General features: G+C 45.0%; 1 protein-coding gene across 5 annotated transcripts in view; it reads left to right on the top strand.

Annotated features, from left to right (window-relative positions):
• The window catches only part of LOC139755656 (teneurin-m-like), a 606,211-nt gene that overhangs the window by 440,042 nt on the left and 141,169 nt on the right, over positions 1 to 25,000 (top strand). For all 5 annotated transcript variants that reach the window (XM_071674281.1, XM_071674282.1, XM_071674279.1 and 2 more), the window contains 3 exons: positions 2,007 to 6,146; positions 12,513 to 12,802; positions 20,965 to 21,184. In XM_071674281.1, coding sequence (XP_071530382.1) covers positions 2,007 to 6,146; positions 12,513 to 12,802; positions 20,965 to 21,184 — 4,650 coding nt within the window. The remainder of the gene's footprint in view (positions 1 to 2,006; positions 6,147 to 12,512; positions 12,803 to 20,964; positions 21,185 to 25,000) is intronic.

Below are 25,000 nucleotides of genomic sequence, written 5' to 3'. Positions count from 1 at the left end.
GAAATGTTACCAAATAATCATCTCAGTTCCTGTTACAGAGGAATGTCAGTGTGTGTCCTCAATACTTGAGTAATTAGTGTGTTATTATGTAAGTTATTATGTAACGGTCGTGTAGGAACCTCTTATTCATACCTCGCCTACTTTGGGTTAAGCCGAACTGGTAAATCAGTAGGTAATTAATATGTATCATTACGACCTGGCTCTTTCGTTACATTGTAAAGCATGTTTATGTCCATTCCTCTGCCCATCTGTGATATGCATTTAGAAGTGTCTTTGTTAACTGCATTAGCAAACTAGCCTGATTACGGTTTACTCGTACACACATTCAGTGCTCTGAGGTATATAAGTCGAATTGCCTAAAAGCTGGAGTGTGTGACACACCAGTCGTTTGTATGTTAATAGACAGAAATTTCATCAAGCGGATTGAAACGTAAACATGGAACGTGAGATTGCTTCCATATGCTGTTTAGTTTTAGCACTGGAAGTATGAGAGCCTCCCAACGCACGGCAGAGTAATCGCCAGACGAACAGCTTTTCTGATTCATGGTTTGAAATTGTCCTGAACATATGAGTGGGGAGGTATGAGAACGGGTGAAGGGGTTAGTGTGGGCTGCTCTGACGTAGTGATGGTGAGGACACGGGTCGGCATGGACCACTAGGCCCCAAGTGATTGGGGGACGGGGGGCGTTGCTGCTGCTGCTCCCGCCCATCACCGCCTGTACAACGCGCCCGAGATTGTATCCGTCACCTCCTATGTTCCTTGTTTACTGCATAGCTTTCTTACCTCGCGGTGATGCGTTGCGTGCGATCCTGAGCTGCGCGGCGTGCGACGCGCCGCACCTTGACGCGTCGCGCCTCCACCTGTACAGGATTGGATAAATGTCTGTATACTGACGAGAGCCACACCATCCCCATGAGAGGGGGAGGGATGAGGTTTTCGTTGTGAACAAAACCTCTCCACGTCTTCATCCGCATCGTTCAATTCCCACGCACGAAGCTTGAGGGCGGCTCGATCGTGACGGAGGGGCAATTTCTGGCAGAGGGTTAACTTGCCCAGTGGAGATTCTGGTGGTGGAATTTGCTGTGGGAGACGCGTTAAGGGTCCCACTTTTATCTGTCCCTCACGAACGGGAAGTTACGAGATGCATCTGGAGCAGGGGAAACCTCCAAACTGCAGATCAGTTAGTGGCAAAATCCTGAGGCGAGGTGGCACCATTAAGGCAGCCTTATGGCAGCCGTTGCATATAGATAGCTTATTAATAGGCTCAGATGACGAACGCACGATTAGTTGCGGTGCAGCCGTGCCAGCCGGGTGCTGGAGTGGCGCTGCTGGATGCAGCTGCAGCCGCTGCTGGTGCTGGTGTAAATGCTGCTGACGATGCTGTTATTGCCGGTGCTGTTACTGCTGCTGCTGATGATGCTGTTACACTGTTACTGTTAATGCTATTCCTGCTACTGGTACTGCCGATGCTGCACTTGCTGTTCTGCTAATGCTGTTGATGCTACCGTTGTTTTCGCTGCTGCTATTAACATTGGTGCTGCTCTGCTACTGTTACCGCTGTTGTCGATGCTGTTGCTGCTGCTGCTGCTGTTCATAATGCTGCTGCCAGAAGTATCTTTCTTCAAAAGTTTCTTGCTTACCATCATGTTACGTCCTCAGGTCTGTTGTTCACTTGTCCTCGTCATGACCCTGGTTTAGAAGCATCTTGGTGGTGATCATGTCACCCCTCACTCTTTTCTCTTCCATGGCGGGCATATCTAAGGTTACTAATCTTCCTCAGTAACTCATTTCTTATACCTTGTTTGTTGCTTCTTTATTCGGCAACCTTAAGTGAGGTAACCAAACGTGAGAAACATATTCTAGTTTTGTTTGTGTGTGTGTGTATGTGTTCATTATAGTGACCCACATGTGTAGGGAAGCGTTGCCCCGTCGTGCATACGTCGTTTAAGATGCACGAGTCATTATTTGTGGATAATTAACGATCGTTATTCTTTTGTCGTTTCAGCCACGAGCACCCTGGCGTGGTCGCCGCACGGAGGATGCACGATGCTGGTCGACGACACCGCCGTTATCTCCGACGAGGCTCACCCTGGTCAGGCAGCCTCCAGAGGTAACCCCCAGCACGCCCCCCGTCGCCTGCTGCCCGCCATCCGCTACCCCTACCAGTCTCCCTTGGGGCCCCTTCGGCAGCTCTACCTAGTTTATGAGCGCCCGCAGGATGGTCTGCTAGAGCCCACGGCTCCTCGCACGCCGCCCCACCGCATGCGTAGAAGTGTGTCGCATGACTTACCTCCCAGCATGGACACTCACCCAGTAGACTCACCCAACCATGACTCCACTCCTCCCGACTCTCCTCCCTCAGACTTGAACACTCTTGACCCGGCTACGTCTGGCGAGCCTTCCACCTCTGACCTCGATAACCTTAATCTCCCTACCTCAGACTCAGACCCCTTAGCCCTAAACCCCCTAACCTCTGATTCCCATGGCCCTGACCTACGAACATCTAACCTCCCCAGCTCAACTCCCCAGGAAACGCAAGCTCCCGCACTGTCTTCAGCTGAACCTCAAGTAGCTAACTCCCAGTTTCTCGAGCCTCGAACACTAACGACTCGTAGTTCTGACTCATCACAGTCGCAGACGACCCCCGACTCCGAGACTTACGAGTCATCAACTGTAGTCACAGAATCTTCACCTGTCTCTCAGTCTTTCACTGACAGCTATGGAAATTCCCATTCAGGAAACAGCGACAGTCCCTCAGACTCCGAGAATGATGCATCAGCCATTGGTCTAGTTAATCCGGGAGATTCTCTTCCCTCCGTTGCGACTGCCAATTATAACCAAGTCACAGGAACGAGTTCCCTTCCCTCCCATCTCCCAACCCAAAAGGATAACTCTTCCTGGGAAATCCGCGACGCTCCAACGAATGAAAACAGACCCCCAGAATCCCAGGGTGAGTCTGAAGAACATCATTCACATTCCAACTTGAGTTTCGATAAGGTTAAGTTCGTCCCCAGGGAAGGGGTATCGGTCGCCGACAATGCATTTGAAGAAGCGACAGAGGTAAAAGCCGCTGTGCAATTTAAGGCCGCTGAAAAGTCTGTGAACCAGCGTGGGCCTGCTGATGACACTTCAGCCGACAGCCGAGGAAAATTCTTGCATGAGGAATCAGAAGCAGCGGACGATGTTTTTGATCCAGTAATTGATGTTGTTGAATATGCTGATGCTGGGGTCGATAGTGAATTGCCTGAGAATGATGGCCTGGGTACCCAGGAGGAGGATGCCGTCGATGACAGGGGCGCTTATGACCTTCCTGATGATAGTGAGGATTTAGATGGTAGCTTGCTTGTGTTTGTTGATGATGATGATGATGTAGACGGTGGAGAGGATGATTACACATCTACCATTGACGCTGACAATGAGAATGGGAAATTGATGGTCGACTACGTGTACGGCCACCAACCAGAGAATGATTCTCTCAGCGTTGTCGAGTACGAGCAGGAGAATGATACCTTGGAAACACGAGCGTCGTCATCTACCGACTATCCACAAGCATACGAGGCCATCCCGAGCGTCCTGATGGTGACGAACTTAGGTAATAATGGCTCGCTGGGGAGCATGCCTTCGTCCCTGGGTAGCATCGATCCGCTTGACGTCATGGTAGGTGATGATCCATCAGCATACTCGCCTCAAAGAGGGAGTGACGTGCCCGTTCCACCAGGCAAAGCGAAGCCTAAACGTCGATACATTCCCTTCAGGTCGTGGATGGGAGCATTCCCAACAGTGCAGTCGCATGTTGCCAAGGGTGTAAAATCCGGCACGCGAGGCACTGGACAGGTTTACTCGAAAGGACATAGGCCGGGATATAATGGATTGGGAGATACTGCTAGGGTCCCCAGACCAACGGCGTCAGCAATCACAGAGTCGAAGGAGACCTCATCATCTGTGTCGAGGAAACTCATACCACGGAAGAAGATGGTTGCTTCAGTGGACACGTGGTTCACAAGGTATGGCAGAGACAGGCTGGTAGGTGCAGAAGGATCTGACATCCACGGCGCCATTTCTGCGAGTGAGATGATAGAAGATAACGCAGGTGGAAGGATGATCCGACGATCGGCGAAGGGGGAAGAGCACCTCGGTTCCCTGAGTTCATCCTATGACCCGAATGATCCCGAGGGAGGACCGATTCCCCAGTCAGATCCAAACAGCTATCCTTCAAGAGTTTTGGAATCCTTAGGTATACCCCATTACCTGGACTCGACGGAGTCGCCGGAATACTACTATGACGACGATGAGAAGGTTGCCACTTACAGAGGTCCTCGGTTGGCGAAAGACGTCTTCCCACATATATTCGAATACGACCTCGATGACCACGATGACTACTACTACGACGACGATACCAACTACTACTATTTCGATGACTACCCTGAAGAAAATCTTCGCACGCCAAAGGAAAGGGATGACTTCGAAGACGTGCACGACGAGGACGAGTCCGACGACGTGATCTTCGATGTGGAAGACGAAGTAGGCGAAGTCAAAGCAGGTTATCGAGATCCCAAGAGTGTCGTAACCCTGAATTCGATGCCTGAACACCTGCAGCCCACCAGCGCCCCCGTCAGTGCCACGCAGTACCCTCCGGGCCTGAAGGCACTGTCTCTCACAAAGGAGGAGTTCCACGTAGCCATCCCCGAGCCTGACGTAAAGGTTCTCCCAGACGGCCAAGATGAGGTAGTGGAGATCGAGGTGGTACCTCTGTACCCAGGAAGGAGGTCCGGCACTGCTTTCGTTACAGGGCCAAATTATTCACAGGCCAACGATAACAGAGACAGAGTGGAAATCAGAACTACTCATGAAGACCCTGTGGAAACGACTACTACCGAAGCAACCACCACGCGAGCTAGCCGCTCTTCCCGTGGTACATCGACAGACCCACCACTCGCATCCACACCTTCCTCTGTCATCGGTCCCTCACCTGCCCCACCAAAAGCTTCAGTTCCCCTTCAAATCGCCAAGTTCTTGCCAACACGGTCTCCTTTGCATGACCCTAGGTCCACCGGTGTCCCTGGCTCAGAGGATATTCTGCCTGGCTCTGAATTTAACAAAAAGATTCCAAAATTCCTCATGCATAAAACGGAACACAATTCCGCCTCACCCAGGAGTTTACCCAGCGGTCAGTATTCTAAGGCGACAGAGGGCTTCGAGACTGGCGCTGGTCCGCAGACGGAACATCGATACCTCGGGGTTTCAAACCAGAGTGAGAGTGAATTTACCCCCCTGAACAAGGAAGCTCCTCCTCCGGCTCACGAGAATTCGTGGAATCCTCAGCCATCAGGATATGACCAGATCGACGCAGAAGAAAGTGGGCGTGGAACCGGTAAATCGACTAGTGAAAATCCAATATTTCCCTCGCAGGGATATGTCGGGGAGCAGACCAGCTCTGCAGAGTTGTCTAGGGGCAAGGAGTTGAGTTCGCAGGAGGGTACTTCCTTGAGGGCGAGCCACAGGCCAGACAGGTCACCACATGATCCAGACACCACGAAGCACCTCGTCCAGAACCATTCACGACGCTCCAAGAGAGTAACTGTTAACGTCACCATTGCTACAGAGGACGAAGGTCAAGCCTCCGGTGGATACAGGAGTCCGAACAAGCCCTTGTACGTATTGTCCGTCTCGGTCCCGACCTCGGGAAAAGATCAAGAGGCAGACATAACTCTGGTCGAGCCAGTTGATCACCAGGAAATCGCTACTCTGTCGGTCAGCATTCCTGGTAATAATACCACTCACGTGTCTCACGGCGAGAGCGATAATACGAATGAAAATAATCAGTCCACAGAATTTAACAGATTCCCGTCAGCGGCTACGGCAAGCCGCTTAGTCTCCGACCGTCCAGAGGCTAACCAGTGCCAGTGCCCTTGCCCTTGTGACGGTGGTAACTCGCACACTAACAGCATTCCAATCCCTCCTCTCTATCTGCCACATGCTGTAGGTAAAGACTCTCTTCCAGGCGCTCCCAATGACTCAGTTGCTTCTCACATTGACGGCTCTGACCCCCCTACCGCATACCCGAAGGGTTGCATCCTAGACACCAACCCCACTACTACCTCAACAGCACCCACACCTCCGCAGTGGGTTCTGGAGGAAATAGAAGGTGAGATAAGAAATAGAAACCTCTTCATTACCCCCCAAGAATGGAACCTGAACTAATAACTAATCCGCCACAAGGTAAGGGCCATTGAGAAACGGGAGACGAAATGTGGATTAAAATTTTTCCCGAACCCTTAGAGAGGAGTCATTAATTGAAGTGGGCGTAACTTCATCAGGAAATTGATTCACAGTTTATTTATAGGGATAAGGAGGTAGCTTCTTGGAAATGTACTCTTAGAAATCTTGTTAGTGTTTCACTTGAAGGCCAATACAAAATCCATAGGTCTATTTCAGAATTGGATTCGGTTCTTCCTTGACTGACGTCTCGTGTATTGTCGGAGTGCACCTCTCGTTCCTCGATAAATGGGGACGTGAGCTTTTACTGAGTGTTGCAGTTAACGTCAGACTGTTTGACTGATTGGAGTGGTAGTTAACGACCGACCTGAGGCGTGAGTATTGACCATCAGGAGTTGCAGTTGATGACCAGCTTGAGAACTGGCTGGAATGTGTCGTGGACGACAGAGATGTGGCCATTGACTGAGTGGAGGGTACACTGAGCAGCAGCAGGACTGTTGTGGGTATTGAGTGTAGGGTGTATTTAGTGGCAGACCCTAGATTGACCAGAGGATGCAGGTTAGTTAGTTGTGACTCACAGGGTATTGACTGACCGGAGAGCGTTTAGTAGCCATTTAGAACCCAGCCGCCTCGTGTTTCAGTGCGTGAGTCGAACCTGGTTCATTCATGAGATGCCGTTGTTGGCCTACTCCTCACTAACCCCGTCCACTCATTGGTCCTTACCTCTCATAAGTATCAGGTATTTCCTGCAGTAATGGTAAAACTCCCTTAATAATGTCTCTTTATTTTAACAGAATTGTTGTTCTAATTTGCATGAAGTAAAGCTTTATTTAATTTTTGCCTCTTTTGCATTGTTCATTTTGTTTTTAGTTCAGTTTCCAATTTCTTTAGTTGGTTTTAATCTTTATTAACATAGAAATCTTGAACGAAAACTTATTTTGTTGCCTGGAATAGATGTTTAATTATGTCCACCTGCACGATTATATATATATATATATATATATATATATATATATATATATGTATCATTTTCCCTTTTTTTGTATCAGTGTATGTCGCTTTTTACGATTTTTTTTTCACATGTCACAATTCGCCGTATGTTACTTGTTATCATCCTCTCTTGATGTTTAGATAAGTATTCCAATCCTTAAACATCTTAGACGCCTTGAAATAAATTAGTAACCCAGTTCACTGGACGACTGGAGGTACGTAGTGGCCTAACCTTCTTCGTCGTCGTCTTGCACGACAGAGCAACTACTGAGTGAGTGTGGTGTTTCTACGCCCCACAGTAAGCTAGCTCAGAGGAATGGAATCAGTATAAACAAACTATGTAAGAACTGGGTTCATTCTATGCAGGTCTTTGTTAGGGAGACACTGACCAGGGTAACTCGTAAGGTGCATACTCAAGTAACATGATATAGATGTCATTTCTACACCAGAATTACAGAGCGAATCCTTGGAGCATCCTTCATTGTATAGTTGTATATTTAGGTTTGCTTCACACAGAGGGACACTAGCCTCAATCATATTTAAGCTTTAACTTGTCCTGATTCTACTTTAGAAGTGAAGTAAAGGTACGGATAGTTAGTCATGTATATTCTATGGAATATCCCTTTGTGTAAAAATGTTTAGAAGTATTTCTTCATCTTAGCCCCGTGAATTTGTGCGACCCATCACTGGGAAAGGTGAACACCCTAACCATTCCAATTTAGCTGATTGCTTTGAATGCTATGATGGACGTAAGCCTTCGAATCTCTCTTAAGCTCCTGTTTTCTTAAGCATGCAACTCATCACTCAGATCGGTGATTAACCGTTCCAGCTGTCTACTGATTGCTTTGAGTGCTGCTGTTGACGTAGTCTTCGAATCCCTCCTAAACCCGTATTAACTAAAGCATCTTGAGTCTAACTGTTTTCCCGTACGCCGAGGGTAGTAGGTGAAATCCTTCCCATATGTTACTGGTTCTCTGGTCATCATCTCAGAGAGGTTTCGATAAGTCCTTTGTCGTTGGCCGTATGAGCTCCAGAGTCTTTGGTAAGAGTAGGGCTCCCATCCTCAAATTGTAACTATTTTGGTTTTCATCTTTAATTAGTCATATACATAACTGCTGATGGATCAGCCTCTCGCTTCATTCTCTTATCAGCAGCGTTGTCCCTCTGGTTCTCTCGTGTTGTTTCCTTCCCTCTTCCATCGCCTTATCGAGGACTTCTATTTTCTTTACATCAAAGGACCCAGTTCACCCATACGCTTACGACTCAAAAGTATATTCTTCCACTTCATTCACCTCTCTTCCACCATATACTGAAGCTACAGTTAGATTTCCTTACAGAAGTTGCCTCAAGCAGGTAGACATTTGTGCCTCAATCCATCATTAGACAGTTCTTCAAACACTCTTACAAATGTTTCTTTAACCCTACATTAAACTCTGCTTCATAGGCGACTGCAGATGATCTAATTACTTATCTACGGTGCATCAAACACCTTTACAGATGCCTCTATAACCCTCCATTAGCTAATGCTCTCAGAAGTAGCCTCAGGTGTTCCCTAAGACACCCAGCAAATACTCCATCAACATAACAGTGACTCAGAAACTTGTTCAGGCAGTGCCAGAGACACGACGCCAAACTCTCCTTCATATTATATTTCAGACATTTTTCATAGACGTCATTTAAGTCACTACCTCTCCAAAGTTACGTGAATCTCCTTCCTAAGTCCTCTCAACACTTCCACAGTTGTTCCTATACATTTCCCTTATAACTCCGTCAGACTTAGAACCTTCAGCGCTCCTTCAGGCACTATTTGTCAACTTTCCATCAAGCTGTCCCTCAAACCTCCATCAACTTCTCCTCGTGCAAAACTCCCTGAGCTATTACCCATTTTCCTCCTGCGGGAGATCCTCTCATAAAACCAGCTCTCGTGCTATCCCTCTCGAGTCTTCCTCAACACCGCCCAGTCCCTTCGTCTGTTCGTAGCAGCTGTCACTGGAGTTGGTGAGTCGCGCCTTACATCAGCCCGACTCATTTTAGCTTGTTTGCAGAAGACCACATCATTTTTGGGTCAGGAAACCGTTGGGTAGGAGTAATAATGGTAACAAATGCCACCATAACTCACGCGCAAAGAATGGAGTGTGGCCATCGCTGGTTTCCCCCCCCTCTTCATTTTTTTTTTTTTTCATTCTGTCATGTATTTTTTGTTCCTTGGCGCAAAGCGAGATGCCTACAGAACCTCCCTGTAGCAGGTCCTTCTCTGCTTATATATATATATATATATATATATATATATATATATATATATATATATATATATATGTGTGTGTGTGTGTGTGTGTGTGTGTGTGTGTTCTTTGTATTACTCGAGAATTTTATTCTCTTTTGGTCTTGCTTTATACCATTATTGCCACCGCAAGAAATGACGTAAATTATCCTAACGTATTGGCTTCTGGTCAGCTGAGGTTCTTAACTGTACAATAATTACCTTTTTTTCTCTCTCGTATTTTCTTAAGTTTGCTCGGACGACGGGCCGTTTAGTCTAATTCTTGGCATCTATAGCTCGTTCTGTCAGCCACTGACTCTGGAGCTCTCGTAGGCTCTATGGAGCTGCTATTTCTGGGTCTCGTTCGTAGCACCGATGTCCCTCGCTTACAGCACACACATTGACAAATCTGTTCCTCGTCTGCCGTCTGTCCACCACATCCCGGGCGCTGCTTAAGTTGAACTCTGGGAGAAATGTCTCTTGGCTGATCTCCTTTAAATCTCAGTTTTACGAGGCCGCCCCCCTTGTTATCCAGGATTGCGACAATAAAAGAATCCTTAAAGTTTGTCCTCTCTAAATCAATATTCCGGTTTTATTGAAAACCATTAAAGATATTTTCCTTAATCGTCTCCCTTTTCAAGATTGTTCTCCTCGCAGTATGTATTCAAGATGGCCATCTTTATATAGGATAAACAGGAACCTCCCTGTATAATTTGGGTTAAGTTTATACTTAAGGATAAATGTCCCTCAAGTGGTACCCTTTTTTTAAGGAATACTTTAAGTATATTTGGTCAAGACTTCTTGGATATGGTAGACATGTTTCCTTGGATCATTTCTTTTTTCCAGATATTGATAATGATTTTATGCCAAATGAAGTAAGAATTAGACGTCCCCCGGAGTAAGATTAATATCACTGCCTATATGCTAGCCAGCATTGGCACATTGGATCATATCATCACACGAATTAAGAGTGGAGGAGGATCAAGTTAAGTACGTAGATAACGAAACGCCACTACACCAGGAGCCGTTCATGCGCATGGTATTAACAGAGGGTCTTGTTTAGTACCTCCAGTCTCGGTAGTTCCCTTGTAGTGTACGTTGTCGTCGCTCCTGAGTTCTCTGAGTCGCGTGTCGTAAAACGGAACCAAACATAGCAGTATATCCCACAGGGTCGTATAACCACTCCACTCCTGTTATACCGTGCTGAGTTACTGATGTTTATGGGGCCACTCCACTTCACTTATTGTCTTAAGGTACTGGAGCCTTTTAAATGCTATTTTATCTCACTTTAAGTCATCAGACTCTGTTGCTTATTAAAGCTGCTCTACTCAGAAGGTATTTCGCTGAGGTAATGTTACTTATAGAGGTTACTTTGCCTTTATTATTGTCCTGAGGCACTGTTACTTATAAAGACTAATATACTAAGTTATTGGTTGAAGGTCATGTTACTTATGAAGGTTAATTTACTTGACATTTTCCTGAGAGAGTGGTACTTACAAAGGAGGCGTTACTGAAACTGTTGTTTTGAATTACTGATAGTTCTAGAGTGCTCTACTTCAGATATACTTCTTAGATACTGTTACTTACAAAGTCTACTTTATTACATTTATTGTCCTGACCTTCTGTACTTACAAAGGTTAATGTACTTCAGTTATTGCCCTGAGATTCTGTTACCTAGAAATGGTACTTAAGTTATTGTCTTGATACTGTTACTTAAAAAAGCTACTTTGATTATTCTCTTGAGATACTCTTACTTCTGAAGGTGTGTTCTTCGTTCTAGGTCCTCAGATGCTTGTTCATAGTACTGCGGGCCTCCTTACTGGTCCACAGATGCTGTTGCGTAATCGGGGTTACTTATAGTGGTTAACGACGTAGACAGGACTTGTTTTTATGTTCTCTGACCTATTTATGAGAACCAAGTTAACAAAGACCATAATTTGCCAAGGCTGCTTCCCCCTCCTCCTCCTCCTCTTCCTCCTCCTCCTCCTCTTCTTTTTCTTTCTCTCCTCCATTCTTTGTCAAAGTCCCGTACATCTCGTCAGAAGCCACATACGCGCTCTCTCTCTCGTCTAGCCACGTAGACTCCTACCTCGTCCAACCTCTTTCCTAGATATCCATCCTCGAAGACACCAGAATCTCGTAGACCCATTTCGGAATGTTATTTTGGTATTTTACTATCAGGCTTCCTCATGGAAACTGGCCATGCTTGAAGGGAAACTGCAACACGTCCCATGGTCGTGTGTACTCACTATGACGAGAGCCTCTCCTCAATTTGCGATTTATATTCAGTTGTGATTCAGGGGGTCTGGTCGTGACCTCTAAATCTTGCCGCAAAACAAACACTTATTAAAACTTTAGGCGAGTTGTCAGACGCAAACATCAATCTAAAGAGGACGGGACGGGCGCTCTTGCAACTTTTGGGAGGTGTTTGGAGCGGCCGCACTCAGCCGTATCATAGCCTGTCTAGGTCCTCTGTATTGGCACCCTAGGGCGTAGTACAACCCTATAATCGGTCTGTATTAGGGGGTCTGTGTTGCTACCCAAGGGTGTCGTTCGCGCTCTAAACGTTTTGTCTAGGGCCACCCTTGCTACCCCAGAGGGTATTTTTCTTTACGGACGTTCTGTGTAGGGCCACTTTTACTGCCCTAGGGTGTAATCTACTTTACAGATGTTTTGTCTAGGGCCACCTTTGCTACCTAAGGGTGTAGTCTACTTATAAACGTTTTGTCTAGGGCCACTGTTTTGTCTAGGGCCACCTTACAAACCCTCTGTCTGTTGCTGATGTAGGGTGTGGTATATCCCCACAAACGCTCTGGCTCGGCCTGTGTTGCTACCCTAGGATTTAGTACGCCCCACAAAAACGATCACATTCAGAGTCTCTACGCTTCGATGGTTTTCTCATTAATCTCGCTTCCCTCACGTGAATTAAATCTTGCCAACAACGTAAGGCATTCAGCTCAGTACACAGTAACAGCCTAAGAAGTTGCGACAGTTTTTTCCTCATTCATTTTTTATCTCATTAGTGTCCTTTGCCAACTTTTTCAGAGCACAAAAAACGTCCCCAGAAAACTATACCGCCCGATGGAACCACCTTCAAGATGATGGAGTTGGGAGAACAGCTGGAGGATGTGATCCCACCTTACGGCTACTGGAACATGCAATTCTACCAGTCGGAGTCCGCCTATGTCAAGTTCGACGTGTCCATCCCGCGCGGGTCATCCATAGGCGTCTACGGCCGAAGGAATGCCCTCCCGACCCACACCTCGTACGACTTCCTCCAGGTCCTCACGGGATACAGGATCGGATCGTCCAGCCGCTCTCCCCGAGCCTCTAAGGTAAAGATTCCAGGAAGTTGCTCTTTCCTTTGCAAGACCAGAGAATGTTGGCGGGATTCGAGTACACGTTCTGTAAATCTGCTTGTGGTGTACTTTTTTGTGGAGTTAGTACTGCAGTCTTTTGTATGGTTAGAACAAAGTATTTTTACCTTACGTTTTAGTAATGATAGTTGCGTTTATTACGTGTGAATATGTGTTAGTTGTTCTACTAATATCACTCGTGTTTATTGCATGTAAACTTGTATTAGTTGTTCATAACAGTTACTAGGTTTGATATCACGCCTCATTATACCTGTGAATCTGGCATGTGAACGCAACACGTAAACGTCCTCTATATAAACCGTAAGAGTTAGATCATCACTCAATAATCCTGGATTTCTGGGTATCTGTAGCTGTGTTGTTTCTCTCTCTCTCTCTCTCTCTCTCTCTCTCTCTCTCTCTCTCTCTCTCTCTCTCTCTCTCTCTCTCTCTTGAACTGCCGAAATTCTATATTCAAGTTTTGTTCCCATTAGCTCCAAAAATTAGTTAGCCAGGTAGTCAATATTTGTTATTGAACTAGTCCTCAGCAATAGACCTTGACCATTCCTCACTTCAGGACTCCAATCAGCGACCACAAACGATCTAGTTTATATCTTAACCGTATATATTCGACCAGACGTCTGCGCTAGACGTTAAACCAGACGCACACGAGCCTTCCTTCATCTACCAGACACTATCCAGTCTCCTGGACAAAACTCTTGTTAACGTAATGCAGTAGATCCAACAAATACCCTCCATCAGACTCGGCAGATCTGTTATTTACTGAGCTTAACCCTCACTGCTGGACGTATCCAGACTTCCCGTGTGGTACCCAGAGACTCAGACAGTAAGTAATCTGCTGCACCAGACCCAACGAATCTCCGGCGAGAGGCTTGCTTTATCTCGCCCATTAGTCCCGGCTATTATCCTGTAGTAGACTCGGAGAGCCTCCTGCACGAGGCCCAACTAATCTCTTGCAGTAGAGACGACCTGTCTCGTGCACAATGGGCAGCCAGACTTATACATCAAGACCCGAGTCGTAGGCCGAACCTGCAGTAAGCAAATTCATTTCCCTTTCCACTAAACGCAAATCTGTCCTTCCTGTTTCTTTGCTGTAGGTTTAGAATAGTTTCCTCTTGCTCCACATGAGACCTACTCACTTGGGTTGTTAGACGCAATGCGTATCCTACAGTATCACGAGACGCAACCAGCCTCTTGCCCTGGATACAACCATTGTCCACAACCCAGTCACCTGCACCAGACATAACCCAGTCACCTGCATTAGACCCACATCGGAATCTTGTTCTAGATACACTTAAGCCACACTCACGTAATCTCTCCTGCATTAAACCCGGCCAGTTTTCTCACCCGAACCCAAGGTAATCTGCACTAAACATAGCCATACCGAATCCTCTGTTTCATCACGAAGGTCAGGGTTTAAAATAGCCTTTCTAAATGCACTTCCTGTATCAGTCATGCAGAGCTGCCAGTGCGAAAAGTAATTCCAGGTTACATTAAAATCATCCCGAATTGTTCTCCATCATCAGTCTCCTCGTATCTCCATCACTCTTCACCACTCATGATCAATCACTGCCATCCGCCATCAATTCCTTCTTGCCCCTCAATCAATCTCCGTTGCTCTCCTTCAGTTCCCAACTTGTACTCCATCAATTCCCAGCTTTTCTTCTTCAGTCGTTACGTGCTCTCCATCAATCCCACTGCTGTCCATCAATCCCCGCCGTCCTTCAGCAAGAACCATCTGCTCTCCGTCAATCACCACAGCTTAATCAATCCCTGATCGCACTCCATCAATCCCTGCTTGCTCCCCATCAATCCTTACCTGCTCTCCATCAGTCTGTGCTTGCTCCCCGTCAATCCTTGCCCGCTCTCCATCAATCCCTGCTTGCTCTCCATCCCTCCCCACCACTCTCCATCAGCCACCACTCCTCTCCATCAATCCCCTTCTTGCTCTCCATCAATCCCTGCTGCTACCGGCTCTACCAACCCCCCAACTCTCCACCCCACCGCAACGAGTCCACCATTTTTCACAAGGCTTCCCTTGAAGGAGACTGTGGGACTGACATTTCCCACTGCTTTTAAGGGCTTTTAGATTTACAGATAAATCTATAAATGCTGTATCGTCCCCAGATCTGCGGACAAGGTGGCTTCACCCCTGCCCGTGGGTGCACACTGCCACCACTGGCTTTGACTTCCTCGTAGGTACATAATACTACTCAGCTTTGACTTCCTCGTTGGTACGCATAATGCTTCTTACTTTCACACTCAAGCACTTTACGGATTTGAGGTTCATAAGTCCCCCCGTCACTCAGTGCCCTCTGCATATATATATATATATATATATATATATATATATATATATATATATATATATATGTGTGTGTGTGTGTGTGTGTGTGTGTGTGTGTGTGTGTGTGTGTGTGTGTGTGTTAATTGTCAAAAGGATTGTCCAGAATACAGAATCACATGGAAAAGCGAGCGACCAGATCGCTTTTTCGATATATCTTGTTGAAGAGTAGATTGAACTGGACAACTGTAGTTGGTCAGTAGATCTATATATTCCAGCCTTCAATATGAGCGGGACGTAGCGACCAAATCTCTCCTCTTTATAGATAGTGGTGTTGCGTTCGCATGGTCAGAGATGGTGACGAGTGGACGCACAGTAGTTTCTCATAGTCTGTGCATATATGTGTACTGAGGGTACAAGCTAATGGCTAGTATGTGCTTTTGTTATTAGAGTCAGGAAGCGGGCTGAGCACCTCAGAGGATGTGATTTACAATGTAAATATGACTGTAAGTGGCTTGAAGGATGAGGAAGTGGGTAAGATCTATTTACATTCTCTAGTCAGGCATTTAAAATCATACCCAAGTTAGCGCGGTCAAACAGCCTTTCTTATTAGTGGAAAAGAAAAAGAAGGCAGGGGAATGTCATCTACATAAACCTCCACCCCCCCCCCTTTCCCCCGCATGCTGAAATGAAGTGCAGTGTTTATATAGATTTTTATCTGTACAAGAGAAAAGTATAGACTAAACTGTTGAAAATCTTAAGAGGAAATGTATAGTGTTTTTAAATGGCAAAGATTTTTACGAAAGGTTAATTAATGCTGATTAAGATTTCAGTTGGTATCAGAGACTAATATAAGAAACGCAATTGGCTTTCCTCGCTGGTAGGGACCACAGAGACTTCTTAGTTACCAAGGAGACTTGAAACATTGTTGTTGATCATCAAGGGGATCCAGGACACTGTTCTTACTCACAAGGGTGACTCAAGGCACAGATTTGTGTGTAAGGACTATTATATAATCATATCTGAGACGTATATAACTTTTTTCTTATCGTTTTCTGATGATTTTGTTTACTCTGCTTCTTAGGGTCGGTACATATGCCTTGGGTAAAATCCTTAAGCGTTAACGAGATAGAGTAGATTGGGTCAGTGTGATACATGGGAGGTGACGTGCTGTCAGTGGCATGAACCAAGACCTACGAAGAAGTCAAGGTGCTATAGTCTGTTGGTGGTAGACTCTGGGTACATTTTAGAGAGTGGATGTGCCAACGGAGCTATTTTTAGTTTGTTCCTGACTCAACCTCGATAAAGTTAGAAAAGCAGTTTGGTATAAAAAGACATTATTATTTGTAGTACTAGTAGTATTAGTAGTAGAGTAGTAGTAGTAGTAGTAGTTTTATTATTATTATATGGAGTAGTGGTAGTTATCATTATTATTGTTATTATTCTTAATTATTATTATTATTATTATTATTATTATTATTATTATTATTATTATTATTATTATTATAAAAAAGAGTCTTCATTAAGGAGAGCAACATATTACCTCAGTTACTCACCCACACCTTCAGAGCATTCCAGTATGTCTCTGTATTCCTTTCTTATTTCTACATTTCCTTCCCACAGTTCTTAGGCCATCCCCAGCATCCCAGCTTTCAGATATGCGCCGTCTCTCGTGGATGAAGCCAGCTCAGGCACACTGGGACTATCCCCGCCTTTGCATACGAACGTTCGCTGGTTAGCTTGTGCGCCAGCACAGAGAAAAAGAAAAAATCTTCTTTAGGCAAATACTCCAGAACCGTAAAATTTATCGGAATGAAATTTACACGAGTGTATTCAGGGAAAATACACATCTTTATTTTTTTCGTATCAGCTTCTTTTTTTTTTTTTTTCGTTCCTTATTTAGCGTAGGACGAAGCACTAGGTATATTTCTCAGCATGTGTAAATAGAACACAGGCACAGTATCGGAAGTGGAATATATGAATTAGGAGTAAAATATGAACGCCAGGCGTATTAATTCACCGTTTTCTACAACTGAGAATTGTGATCACTGTAATGCTAGTTCTTTATAAGTATTTTTTCTTAGGAAGGTGAGGAAGGTCTCTGGTGTTTTAAGAGCGTGTGTAACTTTGTGCATTGCGCCTGCTGTTTTCTCTTTTTTATATTTACACTTTTTTTCCCGCCCTTTTCCACCCAGCTTACGAGAAAAACCTATTTAGAGCATCATCCAGGATCGAGCACAGGACTGAAATGAAACTTTTGCCGGCCAAAAGAGACTTATTTTGAATGTTTGTTTGTATGTGTGCGTGCAAGTTCCTTTCTCTTGTTTTCTTTTGTGTGTGTGTGTGTATGTGTGTGTGTGTGTGTGTGTGTGTGTGTGTGTGTGTGTGTGTGTGTGTGTGTGTGTGTGTGTGTGTTTCAGAGACAGAAAGAGATTGCGCGTGTATGTGATTACTTATTTTTACTGAAAGGGGAGGGAGTTTTACATTCTTGGGGTTCCATCATTTGAGTATTCTCTTATTATCAAACAACTTCCCAAGTCTATGTACGCTGTCTTCATTAGCCATGCCCTCAGTCAATCCGTTCCATTCACTTACCATTTGTATATATATAAAAGTACTTCTTTACAGCTTTTTTAACTAGTTTCTCTTGGTTGATTCCATGTTATGTCTTGTGGTTGCCCTGTTCCTACATCTCTCGAAGAATCGTTGGCTGCCCACTTCATCGATCTGTTTTGAAAACTTTAAGGTTGTGATCAGGTCATCCCTCACTTTTCTTTCTTCCAGGGTCGGCAGATTTAAAACCGCGAGTCTTCTCCAATAACTCGGCTTTCTTGATTTTGGTACCTTCTTTATTGCCTTCCTTTGGACCTTGGTCTTTGTGCTTCCTCAGATGCGGTGCCCAAACTAGAACATCCTATTCTAGTTTTGTCCTTATATGATATACGAACTATTCGACAGATGTTTCCTCATTCATATACTTGAATGCTATTATAGCATTTGCCAGCAGAGACCTTGTCTCCTTAACTATTCTAGTACTACGGGATTGGTAACAGAATTATGGACAATGTCGACCCGCAAGTCCTTCTCTCACAGAGAACCCTGAAGCTTATTCTCTGCTCGATTGTAATCATATTGAGGTCTTTTGCTATGTTCCAGCCTTTCCCAAAAGCCATGCTGTCTCTCATTTTGGTAATTATTCCTTTGAAGAAAATCGGTATAGCTCATAATTTTCATGCGCCTTGGTGACCCGATACAGGCTTTCAAAATTTTAAATGAATTCGACACAAAGTAAATCATGGAGATGTGTTTGAAATACAAGAGAATATTGTTGATAAAGCTGATAGAATGAATCCTTCAAACGTAAAAGATGAACTAAGGATTGACAATTATTTTATGAGCGTAGCGGCAGGAGAAAGAAACAGCATTATTTATCAAGCGAGATGTGCTTCCAGCGCTACGAACTAGTCTCTTCTATAAACAAACATCTCGTCGAAGATACTCGTAAAAGAGGTAGGCTCTCCCTCTCTCTCTCTGTATATATGTCTCTCACGCTTGATCCTATGTGTATCCCTTCTCCGTCCTGGACAGAGCGTCCGGCCATTCGCCACAAACACCCGGAAGGCACTTCGTAATTCCGTAAGACTGAGTTCCGTATTGATAGGAGAATCTCCTCTCACGGTGGCGTCCAAGAGGGAAAAAGCGACGCGACACGTTCCATGGATCGAAAAGAGTATCTCCCAGGAGGCTTAAATGATCTACCTTGGCATTGACTGTTGATCTCCCTTTCTTTGTCGTGAGTTTTCTTGGTCTTCCTGGAGGGATATAAGGTTCTGCTGTCTCCCAATGAGACCACTGCTCATAGCAGTTTGTGATGGTTGTTTATCATTTTAAGTGCATGTTATGATGCCTTCTTCTCTCAGACACCTATGGTCTATCACAAACAACCAGTGGCTTGTTGCTCTTTTGAGTCCCTTTGTATTTCTTTGTATTCTCTTATTTCTCCTGTCTTCTTGTCTTCATATAACCTTCTTACTTTAAGAGTCAGGTCAACATACTTTTGCGGAGCCCTGATTAATCTATACGTTCCTTTTCTTTTACTTTTTTCGTGTCGCCCGAGATGGCCTTGAGTGGGGTGTGTTTTGCCCGTGTCAAGAAAGGTCTTCATGAAAGATTAATCGACACAGGAAACGAAAGGAATCAGCGGAGGATTTTTCCTTCCTCCTCTAAACTTTCCTCTGCCTTAACCAAGTTCACCTAACTAAACTTAGCCTAATTCGACTAACATAACCTAAGCTTAACGTAACGGTTAGGATAGACTAGATTAGATACATAGTTTGGACCTTAAACAAGTTAATGTAATTAAAGCTAGCCTAGTTCGCTTGACCTAATTGAAACCTAAGATTAGCCTAGCCTAATAAATTGTTGGTAGGGGGAGGAAATATGAAAGGTTAGAAGTCAGATTAGATTAGTTCATAGTTTCCTGTGCAGATATTCTTGAGATCGCCATTTCTCTGAATCCAAAGCTTTAAAGTTCCTGAAGGAAGTTCGTCTACCTCTGTAACCTGACCTTAGACCGGTATTTGTGATGTTGCTTTTCTGATCATTCAGATTGTTTAAAGCTGCGGTGCGCAGCCTTACGTACCCTCTCCACAAGCTATCAGATCAAATTGGGGTCCAGGCTAGACACCCAGGTTCGTTACCCATCCATTCATCTGTGATTGTGTCCATAGTTCAACTTTGTACGTTTTAATGTTTATAAATTGGTGTTTGTTATTCCTTGAGATTTTTATGATTATATGATAATCTCCAAGAAAATTTAGGATTATTCCATGTTTATGTAATATTTTTATCTATTTCTCTTGTTTTCGTCATGTGACTTAGGTAATGAGTTTGAATTTAAAAACTTTGACGTGACAATGAGAAAATTCTTGAAATAGACATATTGATATGCTATGCTAGGCCGATCGCAAGGAGATCTATAGTTTGGTCCCGGACCAAACTATAGGGGTAGAAGCCCCGAAACCAAAGGTATTTTACTTCATCCACTCATTGCAAATTCTTCTTAATTTCTTTTTCTCAGTTGCTCACGTCTGACCCAATTGCTCAGCTAATCAGTTCTCTGGCGCTACTATGAGGTCCGTTGGGAGGAATGAGTCCAGCTGTACCCCACCAAGTGGATAGAAATATATTTCAGGACTCGGGTATTCTATGTCAATTCACATTCCTCACATGGCTCGTCTGCCCGCAAGAGGAATCCTCAGCGTTATTAACTCCCTCGCTACGTTGAAGGATGTTTCAGGACTTAATATCCTACACTACTTGATATTTATCACGTAGCTAGTCAGCCTCGGGCACCAGCACTCATCCCAAGTAATTCTCGTGTTTCTGTTCAAGTCACACCCCAAGAAGAGCCATTAGTCGTGCACTGAGGACTCTCACAGCAACAAAACCCTCGTTTCGAGCACTGAAGATTGAAATTTCGCTGCTGGTGGACGTCCAGTATCAAATTCTTGTTCTTCTTTCAGCCTTCCTCTCTTACACTGTTCTCAGGTATTTTCCCTTCAGTTTCTAGCTGATCTTCATTTTTCGGGTTTTATCATTTTTCCTCGCGTTATTCTCGTTAAACTTGCTCTGATCCGTGGTGTTCGGATTCGTTCTTAGGAGTGATTCATTGTGGCAGTGATGCATTATTTGGATGATGTGAACTTCATCTGTTTTCCTTTTATTCATGAACTTAAACGCCCTCTCTGTTTCCCCACCCTCCTCCCAGTAAATAGCCTGAATGCCCTTTCTTACCACAGTGACCTGAAACCCCTCCTCAACTCCTTCCCTCCGACAGGCCCCGACGCAGCCACAGACCATGACGAAGTACCTGGAACAGGGCCATTGGTTCCTTAGCCTGTACAACGACGACGGCGACCCGCAGGAAGTGACGCTGAGTGGAGACGTGTCCTCAGAGTACACAGAGGGCTGCCCTAGGGGCTGCTCGGGCAACGGCGACTGTATCCTAGGATCCTGCCAATGTCATCCGGGCTTCGCTGGGCCTGACTGTACTGAGAGTGAGTACCTGAACCACAATTTTTTTTACCCCATTTTGTCTCGTAGTCAAGATTTTACAGGTGACTTTATTGCCCTAATTGTTATTTTTATTTGATGCTTTCTACACCTTGAACACAGTAGCTTGTATCTTCCTCTTCAGATCTTTACGAACAGGTGAGAGAAAATCTGTAGTTGTGCCATAATTGTCATTTGTTGCATACCATCATAATTGTTGAGGACGAGGCATGTCTAGCTAGTAGGTGTTCCATGGTCTGGTGTGTACACAAGGCCAGAGACAACGTCGGGGTGTGGTATCCATGGGGAAGTCTGTGGACTTTAGTCCAGCACTGGCAGTCAACACACCGGAGGGAGCCAGTTAGGGAAGTTTTCCTTCCTCGCTGGTTTCCGCCTTAGCGAGGTAGCGCTAGGAGCAGACGAAGAAAGGCCACATCCATCCTCGATCTGGCATGTGTAGTGCATCGAAACTATCAGCTCCCACGTTAGGAAGGAAGTAAAAAGAAAGGAAAAAAAAATGAATAGACATTCATCCCAGTTGTGTTTTATATATAGTCAGTCATGAGGTATTCAGGGTGTTGTTATTCAATGTAAATACCCTAAGTCCGTGTTGGGCACTATCTGTTTCGGCTTATGGAAATAAGTTCGGCAAACTGGCGTTATCTGGAAAATACCGCAACCGCTGCGCCTTAACCGCACCCGCCTGGCCGATTATCATGTTACCTCCACAACGGAGTTATTATGCAAATTTCTGTCGTTTGTTTGAATTACTCCCAAATTGTTGGCTGGGATGATAACACCTGCCTTACAGTTCATTATTCTGACTGGCCTCTGTGCTCTGGGTTAGTCTCCGGTTGCCACGAATATGTTTTCAGGTTTGTTGAAATTGAATTTCCAAATTGTTGAAGAAGAGATTTGTCTTTTTATGCGAAACTCCCAGGGAATGAGGACAAGGTATATTATTTGGCTCACTAGTCCAACTGCTTCAGGGTGTTTACAGAGAATCACCAGGAAAGGTGGAACAGAAAAGTGTCTTGAGACACCAGTAGCTACGGTGAATGGCGAGCCTGGCCTCTGTATGCAGTAGTTTCTTCTGATTGGTGAGGGGTCTTAGTAGCGCTATCTTCTGTCCTGTGGTTAAAAATCTTTTTGTCCTAGGATGCACTCTGTCGTTATGTGAGGGACGGTAACGTGCAATTATTATTCTCGACAAATTTGCTGATATATGTGCTTCATTCCACAATTTCCGGGTAATGGAAAAGGAAAATTACACGCGTGCGCTCATCAATGCACGAGTTATATACCGGCAAAAAGAATTATACAAATAGATGAGACACAGTAAAACGTACCTCACCAAGAGAGCCAACCCAAGTAGTGTAGCCCAGGTTGACGAGCCCCAGCGTTCACGTCACAGAATTAAGCAAAAAGCAATTACTGTGAAAATTGAGGAGAGGAATTTGGGTGGCAAGATTAACTTTAACCGAGTCGAGAAAGCTTGATGTGGGGAGGGGGGGAGGGTTGTTCATAAATTGACATGAAATAAGTTTGCAGAAGGCTAGCATTTCTTTTTGTGTTTTTGTTTATGTGTCCGTGTTTGTCTGTGTTCATGGCTTAGGAATTTGTTGGCGTAATGAATCGTGGTTAGATTTTTCGTATTCGCTATTGTTTGTCGACCGAGGTTATACCGAGGGTGAATGTGTTGTACGCTCAGCGAAGCCTCCACGGCGTAGAGGCACTCCAGAATACAGAGGCAAGACAAGTCTGGAAGTCCCATACTCTGACAAAAGAGTCCAGTCCAGCAAATGATTTGACGGTACCTCAAAGGTAAAAGCCTCGAACCAGGATGGAAAAAGATCCCCTCCGGAGAAATAACCCGAATCCAGAAAAAAAAATAGAGAGAGAAAAGAAAAATGTACCAAACAGAGGTATATTTCGCCTCCACATGATAATACTGCCCCGAACATGGAAATGCCTCATCCGTGGACCATGTAATACGCTGCATCTGGGTTGTGGAATCCCACGGTCCTGGATCCCCCATAATAACCCGTATCTCTGCACCCAGAAATTCCTCGCTCCTGAACTAAGGAAGACCCGATCTCTGGCTACCCTTGAATAACACATTCCTAGACCCTGGAATACTCTGTTCCATTCCCCCCATCCTCCAATTACCAAGTCTGTAGACCTCGAAATGCATCGTTCCATAACACTGGAACACTGCGTCCATAGGCCTTGGAATACTTTCGTTCCAGAGCCCTGAAATACCACGTCTCTAGACCTTGGAATACTCCGTTCCATAGCTCCTAAATGCCACGTCCTTAGGTCTCAGAATACACCATTTCAGAACCCTGGAACACCACGTCCTCCAGATCTCGAGATACACGTCACAGAACCCCAGAGTAGTACATCTCTAGCATCCGGGTTATCTTGTGTCCCTGAAGTCTGGAATGTCTTGTTCCTGGACTCAGAAATTCCCTGTCTTTGGACCCTGGAGAGGGGGAGACCCACCTCGGACTTTGGGAAAAATCCATTCCCAGAACAACGAAATATTCTGTCCTTGAACTCCACAATACTCCGTACCTAAACCCTAGAATTTCCCTGTTCCATCTTTGCAGGCGGGCGAAATTGCTCGGCTGGAAAATGTGCGAAGAACATTCACAGCCTGAACTGACAGTGTCAAAAAATGGGAACTACTGGGAACAGCTGAAATCACAGAGACTTTGCTCGCTCGAGCACAGACCGGAGAGGTATCGTGATATACACATGGATGATTTTGGAAGACCTGTTCTCCCACACTACACTTGGAAATCATTCCGCACGAGAATGATAGACAAGAGAAAGATTGCAAGATGATATTGGTATGGAAAAACACAGGGTCATAAGTACAATAGGATAAAGATAGTGTGCTGCTCAGAGTTCTTCCAGCAGATATGAGAAACCTTATGGACCGAACAATTTAGAGTCTCAGGAACGTACTTTCTGAATACCTGGAAAATGAACCTGATCATCTCGGATGGTAATGGATTTATGGTGGCTCAGAATTCAGCCGTTTATAACCCAGTAAGAGGAACGTCTAGCACTTGAGCACATAAGTGAACTGTGGAGGTAGAGCACTTACGTCACTAAGCGAGCTGTGGAGGTAGAGTCAAGCATCCAAATGTAGATTATCTTGTTCTGGAATCATGGAAAGCGTTACTTGTAATGTCCAAATGACGTATACCTAGTTGTACCCTGTCCATGGATTACTACGTCCTCTAGCCTCGCAATACCCTGTCTCTGGACCTCGAAGTACCTCTTTTGCAGATCCAAAGTACTTTGTCCTTAATTTCCAGAGTACAGTGTTCTTGACCCTAGAATCTCTGTAGTTAATTTGGACTTCAGAATACCGTGCATGCTGGATCCCTGGAATACCATGTGACTGACTTTCAAATCATTCCATCATACCTCATAGATAGAGCTTATGTTACCCCGTGACTAGGGGTGGTTATACACCATGGTTAAAACTCCATCATACACCATGGCTAGAGGCCGTAGTTAAAGCCCGTCATACCCTATAGTTCGAGAACGTCATATCTCATACGTTGAACCCGAGGTATACCGTGGCTAGAGTCCATTATACAAAGTGGCTGTATCCCGTCATACACCGTGGCCTGAGCCCATAATACACCATTGCTATAGCCCTTCATACACCTTACTTTGACCCCGTCATACACCGTGGGTTTTGAGCCCGAAATAACGAGTGTTGGTAACCCCAGGAGACACATTAGAGCAGGCAGGGGGTCTTGCCCAGGCCCCACGGATCACACTGACACTGGGGGCACCGG

The sequence above is a fragment of the Panulirus ornatus genome, chromosome 19, assembly GCF_036320965.1.
Source record: "Panulirus ornatus isolate Po-2019 chromosome 19, ASM3632096v1, whole genome shotgun sequence".
Taxonomy (NCBI): Eukaryota; Metazoa; Arthropoda; class Malacostraca; order Decapoda; family Palinuridae; genus Panulirus; species Panulirus ornatus.
Note: the sequence above shows the minus strand (reverse complement) of the source record. Positions and strands in the feature narration are given on the sequence as shown.